The sequence below is a fragment of the Engraulis encrasicolus genome, chromosome 19 (assembly GCF_034702125.1).
Source record: "Engraulis encrasicolus isolate BLACKSEA-1 chromosome 19, IST_EnEncr_1.0, whole genome shotgun sequence".
Classification (NCBI taxonomy): domain Eukaryota; kingdom Metazoa; phylum Chordata; class Actinopteri; order Clupeiformes; family Engraulidae; genus Engraulis; species Engraulis encrasicolus.
Window position 1 is genome coordinate 52,013,676 of NC_085875.1, and position 25,000 is coordinate 52,038,675.

General features: G+C 44.0%; 1 protein-coding gene across 1 annotated transcript in view; it reads left to right on the forward strand.

Moving 5' to 3' along the window:
• tpo (thyroid peroxidase) overlaps positions 1 to 25,000 on the forward strand; it is a 69,236-nt gene that overhangs the window by 42,287 nt on the left and 1,949 nt on the right. The window contains exons 11-14 of the mRNA XM_063184681.1: positions 473 to 731; positions 8,505 to 8,675; positions 13,261 to 13,489; positions 14,425 to 14,641. Of these exons, the coding sequence (XP_063040751.1) occupies positions 473 to 731; positions 8,505 to 8,675; positions 13,261 to 13,489; positions 14,425 to 14,626 (861 nt within the window). The 3' untranslated portion in view covers positions 14,627 to 14,641. The remainder of the gene's footprint in view (positions 1 to 472; positions 732 to 8,504; positions 8,676 to 13,260; positions 13,490 to 14,424; positions 14,642 to 25,000) is intronic.

Genomic DNA, 25,000 nt, shown 5'->3' on the forward strand with positions numbered 1-25,000 from the left:
TTTTTTTTACGGCTGAGGGCACCTTTTCCCAAAAAGGGCTTAGGCATATAGCAAGCATTTTTTTTGCAGGTGCCTTCAGCTAAAATGGATTAAAGGAAATAATACATGTCCGTAACACTGTTCTATGCTCCCAAATATTTAATGGCACAATGTTTCGGTTGCTCATTGCATATTTGGAAGCATACCAGTGTTGGTGACATTTACTATGTCCTCCTAAGATCATCACCATGAGAGGGATAAAAGCGTCATAAGTGTAATGTAATAATAATAGTAATGTAATAATAATAATAATAATAATAATAATAATAATAATAATAATAATAGTAATGAGAATAATAATAATGTCCTCCTAAGATCATCACCATGAGGGATAAAAGTGTCAGCTAAGTGTAATGTAATAATAATGTCATAATTATTACAACAATTATAACAATTCAATCCAATTCAATAATAATAATAATGTCCTCCTTAGATCATCACAATGAGGGACTACGTTCCAAAAATCATCGGGCGGGCGGCGTTCGATCGCTACGTCGGACCATACAGGGGCTACGACGAACGCATGAACCCATCGGTGGCTAACGTGTTTGCCACGGCAGCGTTCCGCTTCGGCCACGCCACCATTCCGATGGTGATCCATCGCCTGAACGAGAGCTTCCAGGAGCACCCTCTCTACCCCTCTCTCCCACTACACCAAGCCTTCTTCTCTCCCTGGAGACTCGTCAGGCAGGGTGAGTCAGGCACACACTGGGACCACAAAACATCACTGCCCTGTCTGTACTTACGTGTTTGCACTGAAGTGGTACACAGAAATTTGGGGAAGGGGGTTCGGGGGTGGCTGTGAAACCATCTAGCTCACTTTTCTTTGCAGACTCAAGATTCCATATAAAATGAAATAAAAAAAGGCAACACAACACAATACAAAATTGTTTATTTGCAAAATGCTGTATCTCCATTTTGTAGAATGTTGGGAAATTGACATTTTTGTATTGGGCATTCCATTGAATTGCATTGCAAAATTCATTTTATATAGGTTAAAAAAGTATGTTCTCAAAATATTTGAATGGTAAGAATTGACACATAGGTGATAGGACCTCTGAACAGTCACTTCCAATAATAAAATGCAAAGGTAAAAAAAATGGAGATACACCGTTTTGCAAATAAACCCTTCAATATTATTACATGGTCAACCCATTAACCCATTTTTGCCTGATGCTGCCTAGGAGCCACGCTGCATTCAGGCTCTGGGGTTAACAAACATGTGATCATCTATTCCAGTTATTCCACAGCCCAGAGTAATATCTTGTATCACTTTGTTGAATGACTCTGATTGCAATTATTGTGCTGTTTCTTAGCACATAACATATAACAGTCGGCACATAACATTCTTCACTACATACAATAGTGTGGTTTTTAATGAATATTTGTGCCAAATTGCATGCCATCATTAATTGAACTATCCTCAGCTTTATTTATAAGTGGAGAGGGCAGCCATTTTGAAAAATGCAGCCATCTTGGATTTTTGCATGGTCAACACCATTTTTCCCCTTCTTTTTTCAAGTGCATTCTAATGAACCTTTGTGCCGAATTTCATGCTCGCATACCAAAATGAACTAAATTTGGTATCTCTGCTACAAATGAAAGGGCTTACATAGGGATTGCACTTGTCCATCTTGGGAGTTTGTGGTTGACAAATGGACAAATGATCATCTTGGCGCTCCCTGGTGCTGTCTGTTGCTTATGTCAAATTTTGACCAATGATTGATCAGCTTACCAATGGCCGTAATTCATAATGTACAGGTTGCCATTCCATCAAAGTTGTATAAAATAGAACAGATGTCATTACAACAGTAGTACTATGATATTGCATGGTTTTCAATTTTGTAATATCATACCACGAGTGTTGTAATCTGCTTCCTGCTTTAAACAAATCTGCATTCCACCCCTGGGGTGAATACTCTCCAGGCTACTGCAGTACAGTGCATGGATAATATAAGGGTGGAAAATCACACAGTGCATCTGAGAGCTGGATAGTGTTTGCTGTATGTCCATATACAATCTCCAATGTGCAGTATTGCAATACTAAAAAGTGTTGTTGGGTGCAGGGGAATGTGGGAAAAAATGAGTTGATATCTCCATTCATTTAATTCTTTTGTTACTAATATTTTCCACTCTATACAGTACATCTGGTCTATTACTTCTTTTTGTTCATTTCTCCGTCTCTCTTTTGCTCTCTCTTTCTATGTCTCTGTCTCTGTCTCTGTCTCTGTCTCTGTCTCTGTCTCTGTCTCTGTCTCTGTCTCTGTCTCTCTCCCTCTCTCTCTCTCTCTCTCTCTCTCTCTCTCTCTCTCTCTCTCTCTCTCTCTCTCTCTCTCTCTCTCTCTCTCTCTCTCACACACACACTCTCTATCACAGTGGTTCTTAACCTTTTTTCTTAGCGCACCCCCTTACCTGTGCCGAAGACAAGCTGTGCACCCCCAACACAAACTTCTATATCAGTATATGCTCATAAAGATGATAAATGAGTGATTATTTACAATGATTCTCGCTTGAGACATGAATCAATTCCTTGACTTTAAAAAGACTTTAACTTTAAAGCAAAACTTGTTTAATTTGGACTTAATTTGGCCTAATTATAATGTTTGCAAGTATAGTTTTGGTCACAACCTCTACACAAACAAAATTCCGTGCACCCCCTGGAATCTCTGGCGCACCCCCAGAGGGTGCCCGCACCCCAGGTTAAGAACCACTGCTCTATCACACACACACCATCATCATCGGCGATCACTCAAAATGAGTTGGATTGTCCTCCTGACGTTGGGTCTGGTCATTTCTGGGTCGTCAGATGGCGGTTGAGGCCAATTCTTGATCCACAGTCTCTATTGCAGTGGGGGAATTTGTAGATTGTTGTTCTGGAGATTGTTGTTTGGGTTTGAGGAGCCGTTTTGGCAGTGGTTCTTTTCTTCCTCAGTTGCCTTTTTGTTTCTGCTGCATGGTGGATGTTCTCTTCTAGTTGTGCTGTACCCTCATGTCATGAACCAACATTCTCCACTCATCTCGTTAGAGAGCAGCCTCCTCCCAGTTATTGACGTTGAAGCTACACTTTCTGAGATGTCACGTCTTTGTACCATTTCTTCTGCCCTCCTTGGGTATGCTTTCTTTCCTTTAGTTGGCCATACAGAATCCATTTAGGAAGGCGGTTGTTGGACATGTGTCGCATACTGCCCATCGTAGCTGGTGCTTAGCAATAGTTGAGGTGATGCTTGGGATGTTGGCTTCTTGTAGGACACTCATATTGGTGCGTCTATCTTCCCAGCTGACCCTGAGGATCTTATGTAGGCATTGCTGGTTATATTGCTCAAGGGCTTTCATATGTCTACTGTAGGTAGTCCAACTATCTAGCTCCAGAGTTCAGGGTGGGAATAATAGCGGCTCGATAGACCATGAGTTTTGTTTTGGTCAGGATGTCACGGTTTTCAAATACCCGGTCCCTTAGCCTAGCAAAAGCTGCGCTGGCTCATCCAGTGCGGTGGTGGATTTCTGCATCAATGTCAAATCTTGTGGATAGAAGGTTTTTTTTGTTTTTTTTGTTTTTTTACAAAAAATGCAGCTTTCAACTTTTTAAATATATTTGTTCCTACTTTTTTACCTTTTTGACATTCTTTTTAACCTTTTTTTGGACTCCCAGAGCAGGGAAGCTTTTCATTGTATATATATGTTTTATATATATACACATGACAAATAAAATATCTTGTATCTTGTAGCTTGTAGAAGACTACCAACATACATGAATTGGTCCACATTTTCCCGGGTGTTGTTGGCCACATGGATTGCTGGGACCTTGGGGGATGTGTCAGGAGCTGGTTGGTACAGTATCTGAGTTTTCTGGATGTTAATATGAAGTCCCAGGAGTCCATGATGCTCTGGAGATCCGCTTCCACACACACACACACACACACACACACACACACACACACACACACACACACACACACACACACACACACACACACACACACACACACACACACACACACACACACACACACACACACACACACACACACACACACACACACTCCAACATCAAGCTTGATGTAATAAAAAAAGCTTTTGTTGTCCATGCTATAACACGACCAGTGCAGGCAATATGTGTTAGCATAAAGTAGAACCAGAGAGCAGAGGCCACACAGAAAACTTCTTGTATACTTAAGGCTGTTTATTAGTAGCTGCATTGTCAGGCTACGGACCAATGAAAGTGTGGGGATGTTTCTTGATGTTGACCGCTTCGGACATCCAGAAGATGTGTGTCGGGGTGGCCTTAGCTCTGCTGTCAAAGCCATTCGTTTCTGTGGGGGCAGATGAACTCTTTAATTAAATCAACAGTCCAGGGATAAGCAAGTGATATGCCTACTGACCTGAATGTGTACACACACACACGCACGCACGCACGCACGCACGCACGCGTGCAAGCGCGCACACACACACACACACATTGTGTGATTATGATATGCCTGTTGTCATGAAATGGTATCCCTTGATTGTAAAGGTTAGCTTTACTCAAAGGTGATGTGATAGCCAATGAAAAGGTAGCATCTGCACTAGAAGGTCCACTGGAGAGTACAGTGGTCGAAATGTCCGTCCGGCATTTCCCGCTGTGCCCCCTGCACCCTTGTGGCCCCCTATTCCTGAAAATAGAGGCCCACGAGGGTTTGGGGCCTGCCGGTGAGTCAGTTCTGCACTGTTAATTAATGCCAAAAGTGTACGGGCCCTATATCTCCCCCAGTCCAGCCCTACTAGTGGTGTTTTGCCTGTGCTGTTAGTTATGCTGAAATGTCTGTTAAATCACAACAAAGCCCCTCTGTGTTGTGAGTGTTCAGTCCACCTGGAGCCATTAGAGGAAGCCGTGATCTAAAGACACTCCAACAGCCTTTGTGCTCCACTTGTGGATCGATCTTCGCCTGGCTTGATCTAAACGAGGGTCTCTTGAGCGATCTTTTCACCAGGAGGGTGATGAAGAATGATCTGCTTCCTGCCAAATCCTGCCAAAGAGTTATGGCAACGTTGCTGATTTTTTAATGGCTGGGGGTGATCGATTTATGTGAACTACTAATGAAATGTGACAAGCGAAATGTGACACAGTGTGTACTCTGACAGAAGTGCTTACCATTCATCAAATTGACTTTGAAAGTGTTATAAAAACATTGTTCAGTGATTTATTATGTTGTGGGTTAGAGCATCCACCTATGATGAAATTTTAGGTTATTTCAAAGAAAACTTTTTAACAAAACACATTAATTCCTATCGCACAGTACTAAATGAAGACGACAAAGAATTTAATTTTTTGAAGGGCATTATCACTGACTCAGAACAAGAAAATTACACAGAAGACAAAATGATTTAGAGTAGAGTAACATTTAATGACCCCGGAGGAAATTAAGGTGTCAAGATCCACAGTTAACATGGCACAAGCAATGCAGTTACTTTTTAATTGTGCAGTAAATATAGTGCATGCACTGGGTAAGGTATAGGTACATACTGTTAGTGTTTCATCTATGGTGTGTTATCAGTGCCTCAGTGAAGGGCTAGGACAGAAATGGGGAACCTATGTCTCAGGGGGGCATTTACGGCCCTTGAGACGTCTTATCTGTACCCCACTACAAATTTAATATTATGCAGTTTCACATGAAATGTGGCATGTTTTGTAAAGCAATTTTAGAGATTACATTTGCAGTCCAATTAAGTTGTGTTTTCAGGGGACCTAGAGAAGGTGGGGTCTGTTTTAAAGGTGGCTGTCTTTAATATATATGTCTGAAGTGCAGGGGGAAATCCTTGTGATCATAGTATGACCCTTGGAGGACTTTTCCGGCCCTTGGAGGAATTTGAAGTGGCCCCTTGAATGGAAAAGGTTTTCCACCCCTGGATTTGGCAGACATAAAAGAACGGGGAAGGGCTGCTGGGGTTTGGGGTGATATAGCCACGGGGCAGGCATGGGGGAAGTTAGGCTGCTGTAGCTGTACTGACTCGTCCAGATTGGGCAGATATAGAAGATAGGAGGGATGGCAGAGGGTGGGGCTGTTGGCCAGAGGTGAGATGGGTTTGCAGGGTGATGGAGGTGAGGGGTAGGGTGGGGGGCTGAAGGAGGAGAGGGGAGAGGTGGGGTGGGCAGGCAGGGCGATGGAGTGGTGTTAAGGGAAAGTGAAGAGGGGAGGAGAGGGAGAAGCTGAGTAGGGCTGGCATGGTTGGGGAGGTGATGGGTGGGTGGTGAAGAAGATGGCTTGTCTGGAAGGATTGGTTCAGGGTCGAGGGAGTGTATGTGATAAAAGTGGTGGATTTGGTTGACAGGGTTGGGGAGGTGAGGGGAGGGGGGTTGGAAATGGAAGGCAGGGGGTGAATTTATCTGGCAGGAGAGGAGAGGTCAGTAGTGCTGTGTTGGTTGGAAGGGTGGTTGAGGGCTTGGTGTATGTGAGAAAAGGGTTGGGGAGGTGATGGGTGGGGGGCAGTAGCGGTGGGTGGAAATTTCGATTGGGGAAGCACTATACAGAATAGCGCAGGTGACGTCAGCATAATAAGAGGTGTCGATAGGCATGGATTTCAGTTCTTGCCTAGCTCTATTTAATATGCCATGATGAGGTTTGCAGCAAGTGAAACGTGTAAGTAAAAGAGACACAAGCTTGCTCCACAAAAAAAATCCCAAACTGTTTTGAGATGTGCACGATGCAAGGGGTCACTAGAGAAGGGCAGGTTGCATAGTCTAAAACCTCGGATATGCTCTCAGATATCGGCTACCAACCATTCCAGTGCAAGTCCATCACCACAAAACCGGAGACCTTTTGTAGCCTAACAGACAAGCGTCACAAAGTAAGAGTTTCCACGTAGTCCACCAGATCCTAATCAGCCCAGCCCTCTGCACGACAGAAGAGATAACTTAAACAACAACAAATGCGCTGTCTTTTTCTATCCCTGCTTGTTGTCACACGCGCCCTACTGTTATTCGTGACGACAGCCAGGAAATATTGCGCAATACTGAGGAAACCATCAAAACATTGAGTGGGCCTGCTAGGGTCAGTCCATCTGCCACGAATGACTTTATCCCGCATTGACCACAACAACAGCCAATAAGACGTCCTTGATTACAGCACAAAAACACCAGCTCTCACCTCTATTCTCTACAACCGACAGTGGGATACGCGCACACAACAAAAGCACCTCAGTAACTTTACGACAACATAATTTGCCATAACCGCATTGAACATCGAGGCACTCGGCGGTGCTATTACAAGTAGCAAGCTAAACATGACTTACCCACCAGTTGCCTCTCGAGAGCACTCTGCGAATTAGGTTCATCAAATCGCCTATCCAATTCCTTTGCAAATCATAGACTGTATGGTCCAAATACCGTCCCTGTAGGAATCCCAACACCGATCTCAAGACATGTTCTCTTTTGCTCTCCATGGTGTCAATATAAAACTCTGTACTGTCCCTGAATGAGACTGACGAACAGCGCGGGTAAAGTGTTATCTCTCTTACAAAATACTTATTTGATATTGGTGGTAAACAGCTTTAGGGCGGGTTTATTAGAGCCAACTTCCAATCACTACGAGAAAGCCAGGAGAAGCACATCCGTCTAAAATTTACCCAGGAAGTTTCTCCATACAATGCACAGTATTACAGCCGCACTCTGATTGGCCAATGCTCCTCAATGTTTTATCAATCGGCGGCAAGAGCTCAGGTGAAGCAACATGCTGTTGCTGTATGCATGCTTCCCCTCATACACGTCAGTAGCCGAACCAGAAGACTGCTCGTCGCCATGGTTACTCCTCAAACAAAATCATGCACTCGTGAGGGAATGTGGTAGAAATCATAGCCTAGATGTTTAAAGAACTGCAATTTTAACTCGCCACCGGTTGAAATTAAACGTAGCCTTCATGAAAATACAGTATATAGAATCTTGACAATATTGATCAATAAATATGGTTCGTTTTTCAGCTGAGTTCCAGTAGGCTGTGCTTCCCCTAGCTTCCAATAGGAGTCGCCACTGGTGGGGGGGTTGAAGAAGATGGCAGGGAAGGGTTGGAAGGGTTGGTTTGGGGGGGGGAGTGGGATGTGAGAAAAGGGGAAAATTTGGTTGGCAGGGTAGTGGGGAGGTATTGTTGGGGCTGTGGTGAAGACGATAGTGGGGGCTGCTCCATTAGAAACACTGGCCTAGACAACTGCCTAGTCTGCTTATTGGTAAAACTGGCTCTGTATACCAAGCCCAGGTATTTTACCATAGTGGGACTGACTGGCAAAGTTGAGGTCAATGGTGGGCCGGTCTTTAAAAAAAAACAAAAAAACAACAAGACCAAAAAACAACAGCATAGGTCCCTGAGGAGTGTTTGCCCACCGTGAAAATGACCTGTATGTCAGATTGATAGTCAAGCCCTGGTCCTGATCAAACTCCTCTGTGTCCTTCTCTCCTTCTGTCCGTCCTTCTTTGTCCGTCCTTTCCTTCCTTTCTGCAGGAGGGCTGGACCCTGTGATCCGTGGCCTGTTGGCCCGGCCCGCGGGCAAGTTGACTCGGGACCACTTAATGAGCGCGGAACTGACGGAGAGGCTGCTGGTTCTGACCACTCCCCGGGCCCTGGACCTAGCTGCCCTCAACCTCCAGCGCGGACGTGACCACGCCCTGCCAGGTCTGTCTGCTCGTGCTCGGCTCTGCAGAACCAGAATGCGATCACGCCCTGCCGGGTCTGCCGGCTTGGTTTTACCAATAAACAGACTAGGCAGTTGCCTAGGACCCCATCAAATTTGGGGGGAGGGGGATGAGAGAGAGAGAGAGCAGTCAACTTTGCCAGTCAGTCCCACTATGGTAAAATACCTGGGCTTGGTATACAGAGCCAGTTTTACCAATAAGCAGACTAGGCAGTTGTCTAGGCCAGTGTTTCTCAACAGGGGTACCGGGGCACCCTGGGGTGCCTTGGGCCCCCCTCAGGGGTGCCGTGGAAACGTGGCTGATGAATAAATTATGTAATATAATACATATTTGTCTAAATTGATAAGTTAATGCTAGTCAGTGGAATCCTTCATCTGCCATTTACGCACAATAAAGTAAATATAGGTCGCCCCAGTCAGCTGCAACTTCGAACGTAGGTTGTGTGGCGTCTCCAAATGTGTTACTTTTCTAAGCTTTTGTGGTATCGGATGCAATGCCATGTTACGGCTTGTTGGTTTGGGGTGCCTTGAAATTTTTCACGAATTGAAAGGGTGCCTCGCCTAAAAAAAGGTTGAGAAACACTGGTCTAGGGCCCCACCAATTTTGCCTATTGTTGGGGGTAACCGTCAGCCCTGCCATGGTAAAATACACAAATTAATTCCCAAGGGGGCCCATGTCTATATTTTCCCTAGGGCCCCAAATGGGGAGAACTGATGCTACTGCTCTACTCTGGTTTGGTCTGCTGTCTACCACAGTAAAAAAACCAACAACAAACAAACAAAAAAAGTGCAGTATTAATTTAACACCTAGAGAGTACTCTGGGACCAAATAAAAATATAAAAGTCTTTTATTTAAAAATCTAAAAATCTAACTTTCTATTTGGATCTCCACTTTTGGGCTCCCTAAATGAGGCTCAACTTTTACTGCCGAGTGGATTGCAGCAGCAGTAACATTGTTTAGAAATAAAGAATGAAGAAAAAAAAATGCATCACAACTTTAAAACTCGTTCTGGCTCCCTTGAGTTGTAATCACTTGAATATTTACAGTCATTACCTAGATGTAGCCTATATCCAGTGTAGAGAAGATTGTTAAATTCAGTTGTGGCTGTAGCCGTTATTTAATTGGACAACAGTATGCCTTTCATTGGTTAATGGTATGTCTGGAGGATAGACTATATCGCTGTTCTAGAGCATATCAAGAGTCAATGGGTTTGTATTTTCAGAGCACAGTCATCTATGTACATAATTACAGTAATTGCAGTAGAAGTGGGCAGTCAGACATACGTTTTGACAACTTATTATATGGTTGTGACGTCATCTGTCGAATGCTCCATTCATTTCAACGGGGCTCCCCAACGTTCGGACGTCTGTTATTTTTCGATAACGGACGGGTTGGTCTATAACAGACCGCTGTCAATGGCAACAAGACTTTTCACTGCTAAAGCGACTTTTCAACAAGACTCTAATCAGCTGCTGTGATAGACAGCACCCGTTGTCCTGGCTACCGCTGTCAATGGCAACAAGACGTTCACTGCTAAAGCCACTGGCTTGTATACAAGTCAGTGGCTAAAGCGAATGTTTCATATCACTCCGCAGGGGGTCCGGTCTTTTGTCACTCTAATCAGCTGCTGCGATAGACAACACCTGTTGTCCTGGCTAGCCTACCTAGCTGTTGCCTAGCGGTGTTCCACAACGGCACTGTTTTGTTTTGCGCAGCAACAATCTTAACATTAAATAGGTCTAAAGAAATGTCCCCGCATGTGTGAATCATTTAAGTATATCCATATAATAAGCGGGTTAACTTTCGGCGAGTCGGTCGCTTTGTGGAATAGCAGCACTTCAGAGAGAACAAGACCCCTCCGCTCCGCGTCGGGGTCTAAAGATTCTCTCTGTCGTGCTGCTATTCCACGGTAGCGACCTTCTCGCCGAACGTTAACCCTTACTTAATCACTCGGTTAACTGGTGTCTAGCCTGTGACGTAGTTCAGTGAAACACCCGCAGCGACTGCCGGTGTCAGTGTATACGGCCATATAAAGGGAAAGTGCAATAACTACATGTACATACAGTATTTGGTCAAAATGTAGTTTAGACTGAATATGGTCTTCATAACACTTCCTGTATCTTGTGACAAAACAGTATGGTCCAAATGTGTTCTGTTTTAGAGATATACCGTGTAAAGTTGGTAGTAACTACAGTATCCAACCTAATACCAATACTTTGAAGGCCTTTTTCTCAGTTTCAATGTTGGTGTAGTTACTGCACTTTGTAGTTTGTTTATTGCCTTTGTAGGGCAGTATAGTAACAGAGGCAGGGATATTGTTGCGCTCAAGATGTGTAGAAAAGTAAACGGGTGCGTGGACCCAAATAGAACAGTTGAAGGAGAGAGCAGGTTCGCACACTGGAAAAAGATACTAAGGTCAAGTCATTTTTTCATTATTTTTTCTGACAGCAGAGTAGAGCTAGCCTGACAGGCCATACCATTCATTTTGAATAACTTCGTAATCCATGAATGTTCTGATAACGCTTCTCTGGGCAGGGTTTTCAGTCAGTTTTCAGACGACCGGTGTTACCACTGATGAAGGTTCTGCCTTCATCAGTGATCTCTGTGCTCAGTGGTCTCTGTGCTAACAGAGGCCTCATACACATATACTACTGACTCACAGTAGCTAGAAGTGCTGGCTCTGACCTCAGTTGACCTCTTTGTCTCTCACACACACACACACTAGTATGTTCCAGCCAAGTCCCCGCCTTACATGGGTCATGCCACACTATCTTATTCTGTTAACCCCCTCGCACAACCATAGTCAGTGAGGCAGTGCCCCACTTGGATATATAAAATAATAACAATAATAGTAGTAATGTTCAGAGATGCAATGCATTATTATATATTATGATATATTATTATTATGTATCCAGTTCCTAACTATTGGGAATATTTTTAAGATATATATGTTTTATTTTGGTGTACATTTCAGTAGTTATTCCATTTATTCAAGGTTTTCTTAGCTATACTTTTCCTGCCAACCTGCCATGGCCCCCCTAGCACCCCATTGCCCCCCCAGGGCTCCTCGACCCTCACTTTGAAATCCACTGCTGTAGCTTACATGACATCCACTCATGTCTAACTGATAAAAAAGCCTATTATTATGCTTCACTTAGTGGATTCCAAGTCCTCTCAAATAGGCTATCTATTGAGCTTCATATTTCTTTTAATTTTCTCTGGAAGCATCTCTTTTAAAGGAACATCTCTTTTAAAGCTTGATTATAATGCATACAGTATAATTGTCATAATGACTAGTGGCGCTACTGCATAACTGACCTGCCACCTCCCCATAGTGAACAAAAGAAAGGTCTTATGACAATAGAGGCACCCAGTGTGGGCTAGTCTAGACCCAGACTATTGTATAGCGTTGCCATTCAGCACTGTCAGTGCTGTCACACGAGGCTGTACTGCTTAACACACCTCAAGGACTGACGTGGGTGTCACTACCGTGTTCAATGACAGCCTCTGACAGCCGTTTGCCACTGTCTGACTTTTGAGTCGTGGCTGTCTGTCTGATCAAGTTAAGACCACGCAGGCTGTTCCCACAGCTCATAATTGCCTTCCTGTACACCGCAAGGAGAGCAAAATATAGCAAAGAAGGGAGAGGCTTGCCTGTAGAGCAGAGTAGAGCGGAGACAGGAGAGGCTTGCCTGCCGACTCACATTTTCACACAACCTTCAAGGACGAAGATGCAAAGAGGGGAATCATATTCATATTCAGAGAGAGGGAGAGAGAGAGAGAGAGAGAGAGAGAGAGAGAGAGAGAGAGTAAGAAATAGAGAGTGAATGGCCCATTGTTATACAAAGCCCCAGCATTAGGATGATCACCTGGCCTGGTGTACCCCCCTCTACAATTAACTGCTCCATTTCACCTTGCCGCAATTAAAAACGAAGAAAAAGAGAAAAGGGAAATGGAAAGAAAAGAAAAGAAAAATAAAAAAATCCCTGTGAATACCTTCCTAGAAACAAAAGCGGAAAAGCCTTTCATCTTGCAGTACATGCCAATTGACTTCTAATGATATAGAAGGACTTCAAATGGAGACCGGCATGCAGGTGCTAACAACAGCTTTTCAATTAAAGAAAAATAGATAAAGGCTTTTTTTCTGTCTTTCGTGGTGGTGTTAGCGTCAGGAGAAAGCTCAAAAGAAAATAAGGGAAAAATGAAAAGAGTGGAGTAGAGAAGAACATAGAGTATCATTTATTAATCCTAGGGGAAAGGTGTCCAGTAGCAGACAAACACGCAGGTGCTAACAGCAGCTTTTCAATTAAAGAAAAATGTCTGTCGTGGTGGCGTTAGCATCAGGAGGAAAAAATAGAGAACTATGAAAAGAAAGGGGGAAAAGTATCTGAAAATGGAAGGTACATAGCACTGTGACCAGGTTGCCTGTATATTTTCTTCCACACGACACAAGAGTTAGCGCCTGAGTGCTACTCTAAAGGTTTTCAACTGTTCTGAAGGATTTATTTTTTTTGGAACCGTTTATTTATTTTACAGTTGTACAGAATGTTTTATTGCACTTTCAGGGTACAACAAGTGGAGGAACTTCTGTGGGTTTGACAGAGTGCTGGACCTTGGTGAGGTCGTAAATGACCGGCGGCTGGTTGAAAAGATTACGTCGCTGTACGGCCACCCTGATAACGTTGACGTGTGGCTGGGCGGGCTTCTGGAGGATGTGCTGCCGGGGGCCAGAACTGGACCGCTATTCGCCTGCCTCATCGGCAAACAGATGAGAGCACTTCGGGACGGAGACAGGTACTGTGGGACACGCGCACACACACACACACACACATGCACGCACGCACACAGGCATGCACACGCACACGCACACACACACACATACACACACACACACACACAGGTACTGAGGATTTTATATGGGTCTGGTCTGGATTCAGTCACTGGCACTGCAATGAAAGTGAATACAGTATGCATTCACATCACACACACTCTCTCTCTCTATCACACACACACACACATGAACACAAATAGACTCCCAAAAGACCCATACAAAACAATCTGTTCTGAAAGTGGTGAGTCCTACCTACATGTATATAGGCTACCTATACCATTTGTCTTGCTGTATCTAGAACAATACGTTATATTTCTTGTGTGTATGTGTGTGTGTGTGTGTGTGTGTGTATGAGAGAGAGAGACAGAGAGAGAGACAGAGAGAGAGAGAGAGAGAGAGAGAGTGTCTGTGTGAGGTGTGTGTATGAGAGAAAAAAAGAGAGCGAGAGAGAGAGAGAGAGTGTGTGTGTGTGTGTGTGTGTGTGTGTGTGTGTGTGTGTGTGTGTGTGTGTGTGTGTGTGTGTGTGTGTGTGTGTGTGTGTGTGTGTGTGTGTGTGTGTGTGTGTGTGTGTGTGTGTGTGTGTGTGTGTGTGTGTACTGTATGTTTGTGTGTACTGCACCAATCTACCTTTGTGAGGCCACTGCACACTGCTGTGTGTGTGTACTGTGATGTGATGTGCTATGCTATGCTGCAGGTTCTGGTAGGAGAATCCGTGTGTGTGCTTCGTGTGTGTGTGTGTGTGTGTGTGTGTGTGTGTGTGTGTGTGTGTGTGTGTGTGTGTGTGTGTGTGTGTGTGTGTGTGTGTGTGTGTGTGTGTGTGTGTGTGTGTGTGTGTGTGTGTGTGTGTGTGTGTGTGTGTAATGTAATGTAATGTGATGTGCTATATGCCATGTTGCAGATTCTGGTGGGAGAATCCCGGCGTGTTCACACCACAGCAGAGAGCTGAGCTGATAAAGCACTCCTTGTCACGTGTCATCTGTGACAACACGGGAGTCGAGGTGGCACCCCCCGATGCCTTCCGATTGGCCCGATACCTACAGGACTTTAACCCCTGCAGCGTCGTGCCAGCGATGGACCTGGAGTCCTGGAGGGACACATAGCGTCACCATGATGATGTAGGTTTGGGGCTTAGCATCTGCAGCAGGGATTGGCAACTTTCATGATAAGTAGGGCCACATTTTGTTTAACGCCACCATCAGAGGGCCACATGACCTGGGACCAGACTGCAGAGTTCAAGGTACAGTTGGTTACTCACTGACTGACCTCACTGACCAACAGTATTATTACAACAGATTCATTCAGTAGTGTTTTGAAAAATCTGGTTAATATTTATTCATTTCTTTAATTCTGTTTTATCCAAGGGCCACAATGAGTGAGGAGGCGGGCCGCATGTGGTCCCCTAGCCTCTAGTTGCCCATCCCTGATCTGCAGTCTCAGACAAGGGCTGTAGTCAAGTGTCCACCTTTCTAGAGTCCAAGACAGTTGAGGACGTGTCGAGTCAGAGTCAGAGTCCAAAGAGGTTCAAGCCAGAGACAAGACCGAGTCCAAAGAGTATAGTCCAAGTCGAGTCTGAGTTACATGTCAGTCAGTGAAAATTATGAATGACAATAACGTGAAAGTTTGAAGGTAAACTCTACCTACATGCCATACATGTGAAGACAAACTAGTATGTCAGAATATATGATGACCAGTGTTCTAAATCAAATTAAGACAGACTCCAGTCCAAGTCCAAAAGCGATATTTGGCAAGACCAGTGTCCGAGTCCAAGACAAGCCCGAGTCCAACTACTGTATTAGTGAGTCCAAGTGAAGTCAAAGTCCATAGAAAAACAGACTTGACCAGGACTCAATCCGAGTACTACAGTTCTGTCTCAGATGCATTACAACGGGAGAGTGCTATGGCCGGTCTATTACCTTAAAACCTGCAAAAAAATGTCTACTGAATGCCCAAGTCCTTTTTGGGAAAAGGTTCCCTTTGCCTATTAAAGCCTAAATACCACAGACTCTGAAGCACATGAAATGAGGTGCATTTAAAAGCTAGGACCCAAATCTTCTTGCATTACAATTTGTAGAATAAATTCAGCTCTAACATATCCACAAAAACCCTCAAATCTCAAGAGCCTGATTATATGCATCATCATCATCAACCATCTACACTATGGATGTCAATATGAGACAAACCATAAACCACAGTTGGAACTGTGTCATGCTGCCGATTTCATTTCAGTGGTATTCAAACAACGTAAATTACCACACATTATAGAGTAATCTCAACAAACCATGTGAGAACTTTGTTACTACTATTACTATATTTTACACATCTTACTATCACTGGGTTCATCAAATAAATGTTAGGTGTACAATTTGAAAATGAAGGTATCATTTTTTTCTCCTGGAATTAACTGTTAATAATCATCAACTGGTCACAGACAAAGCTTTCAAAGAACAACTTTCAAAAGAACAACATGACACAGGAACAAGCACCACTTATGCCTACAAATGTCAGATAGAGTAAAAATAACTCTAAAATTTCTTCCATGTGCATCAAAAACATGTTTCTGTCATCAAGCTGCTAAACATGCAATTACAACACGTGGGACGCAGTTTCTTAAAAAAAAGCCCATATCCAGACTTTCCAACTGCCAATCTCTCATACAGTATAACTGCCACCCACAAGAGCAGTGCTAGTGTTGCTACATTCTGAGTATAGGTCCACTTGTTTCTTAATGCGCACACAGTAAATGTCAAACAAAACCTTCAGTTTAGACAGCATGCTAAGACTCTATAAATGAATCCTCTAGTTGTGTATTCCCCACCACAGATAGACGGTAGTATCCTCTCCTCAAATATGCATGCCGGTCTGACGGTTGTTTGTGTGTGTTTGTGTGTGTGTGGGAGGGGGGAAATAATTATAGTCGTTCTGACTTAATGGCACAAGCTTCCTACGGAATTATTTTGGCTTGTAGAGAGGCAGGGGCCATTTTGATTTTCCCCAAAGGCGAGAAAGTTATGGTAGTGTTGAGGCCCATGAAGGGGTTCTCTTTGCCAGTGTTATTTATATATACACACACACACACACACACACACACACACACACACACACACACACACACACACACACACACACACACACACACACACACACACACACACACACACACACACACACACACACACACACACACACACACACATACACACACACACACATACATACACACACAGTATATCTCACATAGGTTTTCAATCCTAAATTATAATTATTATCATTATTTTTATTTTTTATTTTTTTTAAACGTGTGTCATCAGTGTACGGTAGTAGGCCTATATCCTCTTCATACATTGTGACTAGATATTTTCCAACCTGTCCACCTGTAGCCCAGGACATCTCAAGTCAGGCCAAGTCTCTGGCTTTAATGGTTTGACACATACTGCACCTGATACTGTAATATACAGCTGTCAGCCTGGTGTGTCTACCTGTAAATTCCATTCATTAGCACCTCTGTTTGATCCTTACTATTCTTTACTATTTCTGGATGCGGAATGATTCTGTCTCTCTTCCTCAGTTTGGAAGTGTTAGCTTGGTCAAGTAGCCGAATCTCTCTCTCTCTCTCTCTCTCTCTCTCTCTCTCTCTCTCTCTCTCTCTCTCTCTCTCTCTCTCTCTCTCTCTCTCTCTCTCTCTCTCTCTCTCTCTCTCTCTCTCTCAAGCCTCCTCAGTGGATTCAATTAGTTGGTTGTTCTGTCTAACAAAAATGTTGCAGAGCTGTGGGTTGGGTATTTTACTGAAGACAGATGGGAATGTGTTATGGTGCTTTTGTATGTATTTGTGTGCACGTGTGCATACAGCTAAATAAATGCAGTGTTAATTCATCAGTTAGAGAGTAGTCTGGGGCCAAATACACTCTGGGATGTGTTAAACAGAATTTCTAAGAGCTGAATTAACACTACCGTTTTTACTATGTGGTTGGGCGAGTGCATGTATAATGTGTGATGGTGTTGACGTGTGTGTGTGTGTGTGCGTGCGTGTGTGTGTGTGTGTGTGTGTGTGTGTGTGTGTGTGTGTGTGTGTGTGTGTGTGTGTGTGTGTGTGTGTGTGTTCCTCTGATGGAGGCTTTTTCAGGTTGTGTGTTTAGGCTGTTTGTGCTGTGCTGTGCTGTGTAGACTGCCTACTTCGCTGCTGAAAATAATGTGGTGAAGTGGCTCCCCTCCAGAAACCCCTCCTCCTCTCTCCCTCTCCCTCTCTCTCTCTCTCTCTCTCTCTCTCTCTCTCTCTCTCTCTCTCTTTCTCACTAGCTTTATCTCTCTCTCTATCTCTCTACTTAGCTTGTCCCTCTGTCCCTCATTTCCGTTCTCCCTTGTCCTGTATGCTGTAGTCTTTTCTCTCCTCCCCCGCCCCTGTTGTGTCGGCTCCAAAAGTCTGCTCAGCTAGCTCTTCACCCACATCTTGTTAGGGATCTCGTTTGCGACAGCCTCATACAGGCTTGTCTGACTGCACACTGGAGTGGAATGGTCAGGTCCCATTTGTGGCTCTCCTTCCTGAGTGCTCTTTACGTAGACATGAACATCACATACGCACACACACGCTCACGCTCACGCTCACGCACACGCACACACACACACACACACACACACACACACACACACACACACACACACACACACACACACACACACACACACACACACACACACACACACACACACACACACACACACACACACACAGCAACAACAAAACAAACAAAACAAGACAGGACTGTCTGTCAGTCATACCAGCCCATCACAATGCTAAATCATACCAGAGCCACATCCTGCTCTCAAATACAACTCCACATGTGAGGCTTTTGATTACACTCTTGAGGCAACGCTGTAGAGGTTTGTGATACGCAGTGGAAGCGGTTCCCAAACTCTGTCTGTTGTGACCTCTAGAATATTTCCGCAACCCACGCCCGATATTCTGAATGCCATTTTATTGTTGTTGCTAAATGTTTAAAGGGGCACTGTGTGAGATTTTTAGTTGTTTATTTCCAGAATTCATGCTGCCCATTCACTAATGTTACCTTTTTCATGAATACTTACCACCACCATCAAATTCTAAGTGTTCATTATGACTGGAAAAATTGCACTTTTCATACATGAAAAGGGAGATCTTCTTTATTAGCTGCAAAAATGGCTCTACTTGGACCATACTAGAAAATATTTGTTTATTATTTCGTAAACTTTCATGTAAAGATCAAATTTGGCAATAGGCAGCCCAGTTTCAATGAGCAGCATAGTTGCAGTACCTTTTTTGACCATTTCCTGCACAGTGTCCCTTTAAATTTAGTTCACAGAAAAGTTAATTCATATCCTTTAACCATACACAGTACATTCTGCAGTGCTCATTTAACACTTAGAGAGTTGATTTGACATCCTCTGGACTTACATGAACTCTTTAAGTGTTGAATTAACACCGCAACATTTACTGTGTACAAGTGAATTGAGCCACTAACCAATATATGGAACTATATTTGCCCTTAACCTGTGGATTTTTGATTTGTTATGCAAAGTTCCTTGTTTATGCAACATCCCTGCATTACCTCCGCGACCCCCCCCCCCCCCCCCCCAAACACACACACACATATACACACACAAACAGGGGTCCCGACCTCCAGTTTGGGAACCACAGTGCTGTGGCATTCCAGGTGCCCCCCCACCCCCAACCTATTTCCCCCATCTCCAGCTGCGGGCCTGTTTGGTTTGCTCTCGGATGCTCTCCTGACCTTCAAGGGCCTGCCCCATCCCGAAGACCTATCTCTGGTGTTTATTTAATCTTGAGGTGTGTGTGTGTGTGTGTGTGTGTGTGTGTGTGTGTGTGTGTGTGTGTGTGTGTGTGTGTGTGTGTGTGTGTGTGTGTTCGTGTTTGTGTGTGTGTGTGTGTGTGTGTGTGTGTGTGTGTGTGTGTGTGTGTGTGTGTGTTCGTGTTTGTGTGTGTGTGTGTGTATGTGGGCTGCTACCTGTTTCTGTGATGGGCTTCTGGCTGGTAGACCCAGATCAACTCAGCTCCCAGGTAATGTGTGTGTGCGTGCGTGCGTGCGTGCGTGCGTGCGTGCGTGTGTGTATGTGCGTGTGTGCGTGCGCGCGCGCGCACCCAGCTCCTAGATAATGTCCTTCGAAAAAGATTGAAGAGGGAAATGGATGTCACAGCGAGACCTGGACTTGGGGAGCAGCGGGGGCATTCATATATATATATTGCATAGCACACACAAGACTAGGCTCATGGTTGGACAAAATGGCTCCTTTTCTTCTTTGAGATTGCCTTGACATTCTCGGGAGGAATGCGGCAAATAGGTTCTTTCAATAAGAAGCAGGCGGGGAGGAGGAGAGAAAAAAGTCATGACAAAAGAATGTGTTGCAGAGCACATTTCAAAAGTCTTCACCCAAAGGAAACGTCCTCCTTATGAGCACCAGCTGTATGTATTATTCCTCCTTTCTTGCTTTCTTACACTGGGGATATAAAAAACCAAAGCTGCACTGTGCAGGATGGTGGCCAGAGTAGGGATTGTAACTACAGTATGCTGCCCATTGATTGAAACTGTGCTGCCTATTGCCAGATTTGATCTTTTCATGAATATTTACTAAATAATAAACTAATATTTATTAGTATGGCCAAATTATCTATTTCCGGAAATTCAAAATGGTGGACATGGAGAAGATCCCGGCCTAGGAAAAGTGCCATTTTCCCAGTCATAATGAATACTCAGAATTTGATGGTGGTGGTTTGTTGCATACACCTAGGGGTGCCTACCACAGCTACCTCAGTAGGTAGCTGTTGCCTTTGGTCAAGAGCAGATGTCTTCAGGTGGTGTCCAACCTTCTCTGGGTGTTTTGGCCCTGAACCACAACACCCTCCAGCTGGTGGGCCTACAGTGAGTGGCCAGCTCACTGCCCATCTGCTCCTGACCTCCAGCATTCCTCCTCTCTCCTACTCAACAACCAACACGAGGCACGGTCTGCCTCTTCCCCCATTCTTCACGCTGCTTGCTTCTTGCTCCGCTCATCCAGGCCAATAGCAGAAAGGAAATTCCATGCCGACCTTGATGGAATGGCCCGGCACCTGACCTCCACGGGGAACATCCACGTTTGCCAGCCCTTGTCTCTGCAGTCCTGGACTAGGTGCTGGTACTTTGTGGCCTTCCTTTTGTGTGCCCCCTCACACCCCTCCTCCACGGCACAGTGAGCTCGACCAGTATTAGTTTCTGGAGAAAAAAGAGATGCGGTTGCACACGGTTCCAGCAGTGGTGTAGTCTACTTTTTTTTATGGTGGGTATACTGCATATTTGATCATTTTTTGAAGTGGGTATACTGTATATATTTGTGCTATTCAAAACAATGGATCAATCAATTTTAAGTGGGTATACTGAAATCCCTGAAATTTAGAAGTGGGTATACTCCGTATACTCGCGTTCTACGTAGACTACACTACTGGGTTCCAGTCGCCACAGGTCTCTCCAGGTGACCTTGCACCTGGGCAAGTCCCATTTCGTCCAGGCGCCCTGAGAACCCTGCTCGCCTGCCCTGGCCACTCGCCTCTCCTCCTCCCTGCTCCGCACCTCCGCCTGCACCATCCCCTGTCTGGTCTTTGCACTTGCTTTTCCCCAGGTTTGAAAGTGGACAGGCCTTGCCGGTGGACGTACTGGACACCAACAATGTCTCGCAGCTTTAGGGAGCTCACTGCCGCTGTGTTGGCAACCCACTTTCGTCCTGGCCCGGTGGTGACGCCGGCTTGATTTACCAGGTCGTCGCTGGAATCCCTCAGGGTTAGGATTACTCTGCACCTTCCACTTTGTACTTCTCCACAACTGATGCCAGGGGTAGTTTGTGGCGGGGTTTGTGAAAAATAGAGATGCACCGGATCCGGTTCCGGTTACGGATCCGGCAGGATAATAGGGTTTTTTCTCAGGATCCGGGTCCGGCAGGATCTTAAGCAGTGGATCCGGTATCCGGCATTTTACCTAAAAATCAGGGTCTGGTGCATCTCTAGCCTAGGCTTTTCAGTCAGTCTTTCTCAACCCCAATCACTGCATGGAGTGAAAGCCCTTTGGAAGCGGCCGTTGTAGGCAGTGTGGCAATAAGCCATTGAGTCTAAAAAATAGTTTTAGCAACTGTAATAAAAAGGGCCCACGTGTGCGGGTAGACTATATGTTTCAACCCTTTTGTTGGATCCGGTATCCGGTTCCGGATCCGGCAGGATCTTAAGCAGTGGATCCGGTATCCGGCAGGATCCTAAAAATCAGGATCCGGTGCATCTCTAGTGAAAAAGGTAACATTTGTGAATGGGCAGCATGAATTCTGGAAAGAAACTGCTAAAAATATTACACAGTGCACGTTTAAGATGTCTGATACATACAGTGAAAACAAGGAGAGGGTCGATTGTATGTCTCACTTTAATCCCCCCTATTATGATGCCGCTTCATATATGATCCAGGTTGACTTTGACCTTTGACCCTGAAGACCTAGTGTAATGGAGGCTAACTAGCAGAGTTGCCGTGGAACGTTAGTAAACCTCCCTCCCAAAGCCTCATAGAGTATCCAGCTGCAACATGATCTCCAAAAATTCTGTGCTTCTGGACACAGATGTTAAGGACACGAAATCCGTGTCCAGGAGCACGGATTTGCCAAAATTCCGTGCTCCTGGACACGGAATTGTTTTCCGTGCTTCTGGACACGGAATTGTTTTACGTGATGGACACACAGAAGTGCTCTCTCTATACTCCCTCAGCTCTATGTTTCCACAGTCTTGTGTTTTCTCAGGATTTTTCTCATTTCAAATATTTTTTCTCAAAAAAAAAAATAATAATAATCTTACTGACAGGTTAGGGTTAGGGATTGTTTTGGTCTGGGCACAGCTAGTATTCTTTCATTCATTATATGAATTTGAAGCCTATCAACCAACTGGAAAAGGTATTTCTCAAAAATATGTCTTTAATGTCAGGTTAAGGTTAGGGAATGTTTTGGTCAGGGCACAACTTAAATTGCTATAGCATTATTTTGCTTAGGATTAGCATTTGGTATGTATTTTCTAATGATAGAGTTAACACAGTGCTGTGGGAATATAGAAAGCACTTCCGTGTGCCCATCACGGAAAACAATTCCGTGTCCAGGAGCACGGAATTTTGGCAAAATCCGTGCTCCTGGACACGGATTTCGTGTCCTTAACATCCGTATCCAGGAGCACAGAATTTTTGGAGATCAGGCTGGAGTATCGTAGCGCTGGGGTAGGGAACTGGTACTTTAGTCCAGCAGTATCATGCTGTGACTCCCATAGACGTGGTGAGGAGTTCGCGCCCCCGAGGGGGACGCAGTGCGCAGTAATATGTTCTGTTACACTAGATTGTCTTGCAACATCGTTTACGACTTACAATGAGTAATTGCTTTTGGATTCCAGCTATTCAAATCAAAATCTTGAACATCATTTTATAAACCATCATTAAGACTTACTATGTGTTAACTGGAATCCCCTGTGTGTTCATTTAAAAATAGTTGGAGAGCGCAGTGTTTATTTATCCAATATCAAAAATATAAGGCCATACATTAATGTTTAAATGATTAAAGTATTGCCGCAGTTCTGTAGTTTCCATCTTACCCTAACCACCAACAGATCATAACTGACTGTCTTTCCCTGTGCTCTTGCTCAAAACTGCTTTCTTGGGTGTGTCTGAGTGTCTGGCCCAGCACTTGGACCTTTGTCCATTTGCAGTCATCCTGATGTTTACTTGGTGGGGTCTGGTTCTTGGTCCATCTTCCTGATTAACGTTTACATATACTGATAAGCTGATGCCCAAACCTCTAAGACCAAATGACAATTCATCATGACCTTGACAGTTCCTTGTGATATTCCTGAACTTTGAGGTGGTCAGTGTGGGGATATGCCAGTGTGGGGGTAATGGCACTCACTCAGTATTTAGCATCAAATCATCAAGTTTTTACGTCCTACAAACCTAAAGATATCCAAAAGGCTACAAGTCATCAGATTAATAAAACAGAGACATCTTACTACAACACACAAACACACAGTAGTTTTGAACATCGAGACACATAAACTTAAACAATCACACACACACACACACACACACACACACACACACACACACACACACACACACACACACACACACACACACACACACACACACACACACACACACACACACACACACACACACACACACACACACACACACACACACACACACACACACACCACACAGAGTGGGGGGGTAGGGAAACTCTGGACACACACTCAAGCTTACAGATAAGAACACATGCTCTCGTCTCTCACACACTCTGAAAATTAGCAATGCATTAAATTTCTTTTAAATTCTTATCGTGTCTAAGACCATACTCCTTAGTCCAATACAAAGTATTCTGTGTCCCAAATAATACTTACAACAATATATATTGTCTATAGATCATGCATACTGTACATATTCAGTCAAATGATTTTAGTAAAATATTTTCAAATGAGCACTTATTACGTCATTAAATGCTAAATTATGACTCATATCCACAATACATCGAGTTTCATGAAAATATTTCAATTGGCTGAGGACATATCAACCAATATCAATGTGGTAACATGCATTGTTTTCTGTACCAATCTGCGCTGTAGGCACCAAAAAATATTTACATAAAATATTTCCTGTATATAGGTCTACAGAAAATTATGAATCAAATGATACCAAATATACTTTCGCTTTATTTACTTCAGACCTCAGACTAGGTGGCCTATGCTAGTTATCAGCATCAATAATTGAAGGGTTTATTTGCAAAACGGTGGATCTCCATTTTTTTACTTTTGCATTTTATTATTGGAAATGACTGTTCAGATGTCATATCACCCATGTGTGAATTCTTACCATTCAAATATTTTGAGAGCATACTTTTTTAAGCTATATAAAAGGCATTTTGCAATGCATTTCAATGGAATGCCCATCACAAAAATGTCAATTTCCCAACATTCTATAAAATGGAGATACACCGTTTTGCAAATAAAGCCTTCAATTGCTCACTGACCTAAATAAAGGGAACGCTGAAGCATCCATGACTTGCGTCTAATTCTGTGTTAATACTTCCACCCCATATTTCCAGAAGTGTACCTGTGCAACGCTGAGAACAAGCGCTGATATGCCTACACCACCGGCTTGTTTCACTGTCAATCAAAGGAATTCTAAAACAATTCTAACTGTCAATCAACCCAACTAACAATGATCATTGGCCATTTAAACAACATAATAGCTCTCTACAATAAAGGGTCATCCCCAATAAAATATTTGAGTTGTTTGAAAGGAGCGGGAAACTACCATTTGAACAAAACAGCGCCTACTGAAAGGGGGATGGTGCTCTACCTCCTTGTTCCGCCCAAAAATTGTCTCATGCCCCGCCCCCAGGCATTGCATCAGATTCAGTTATGAATAGAACGTACGGCGTCCCCT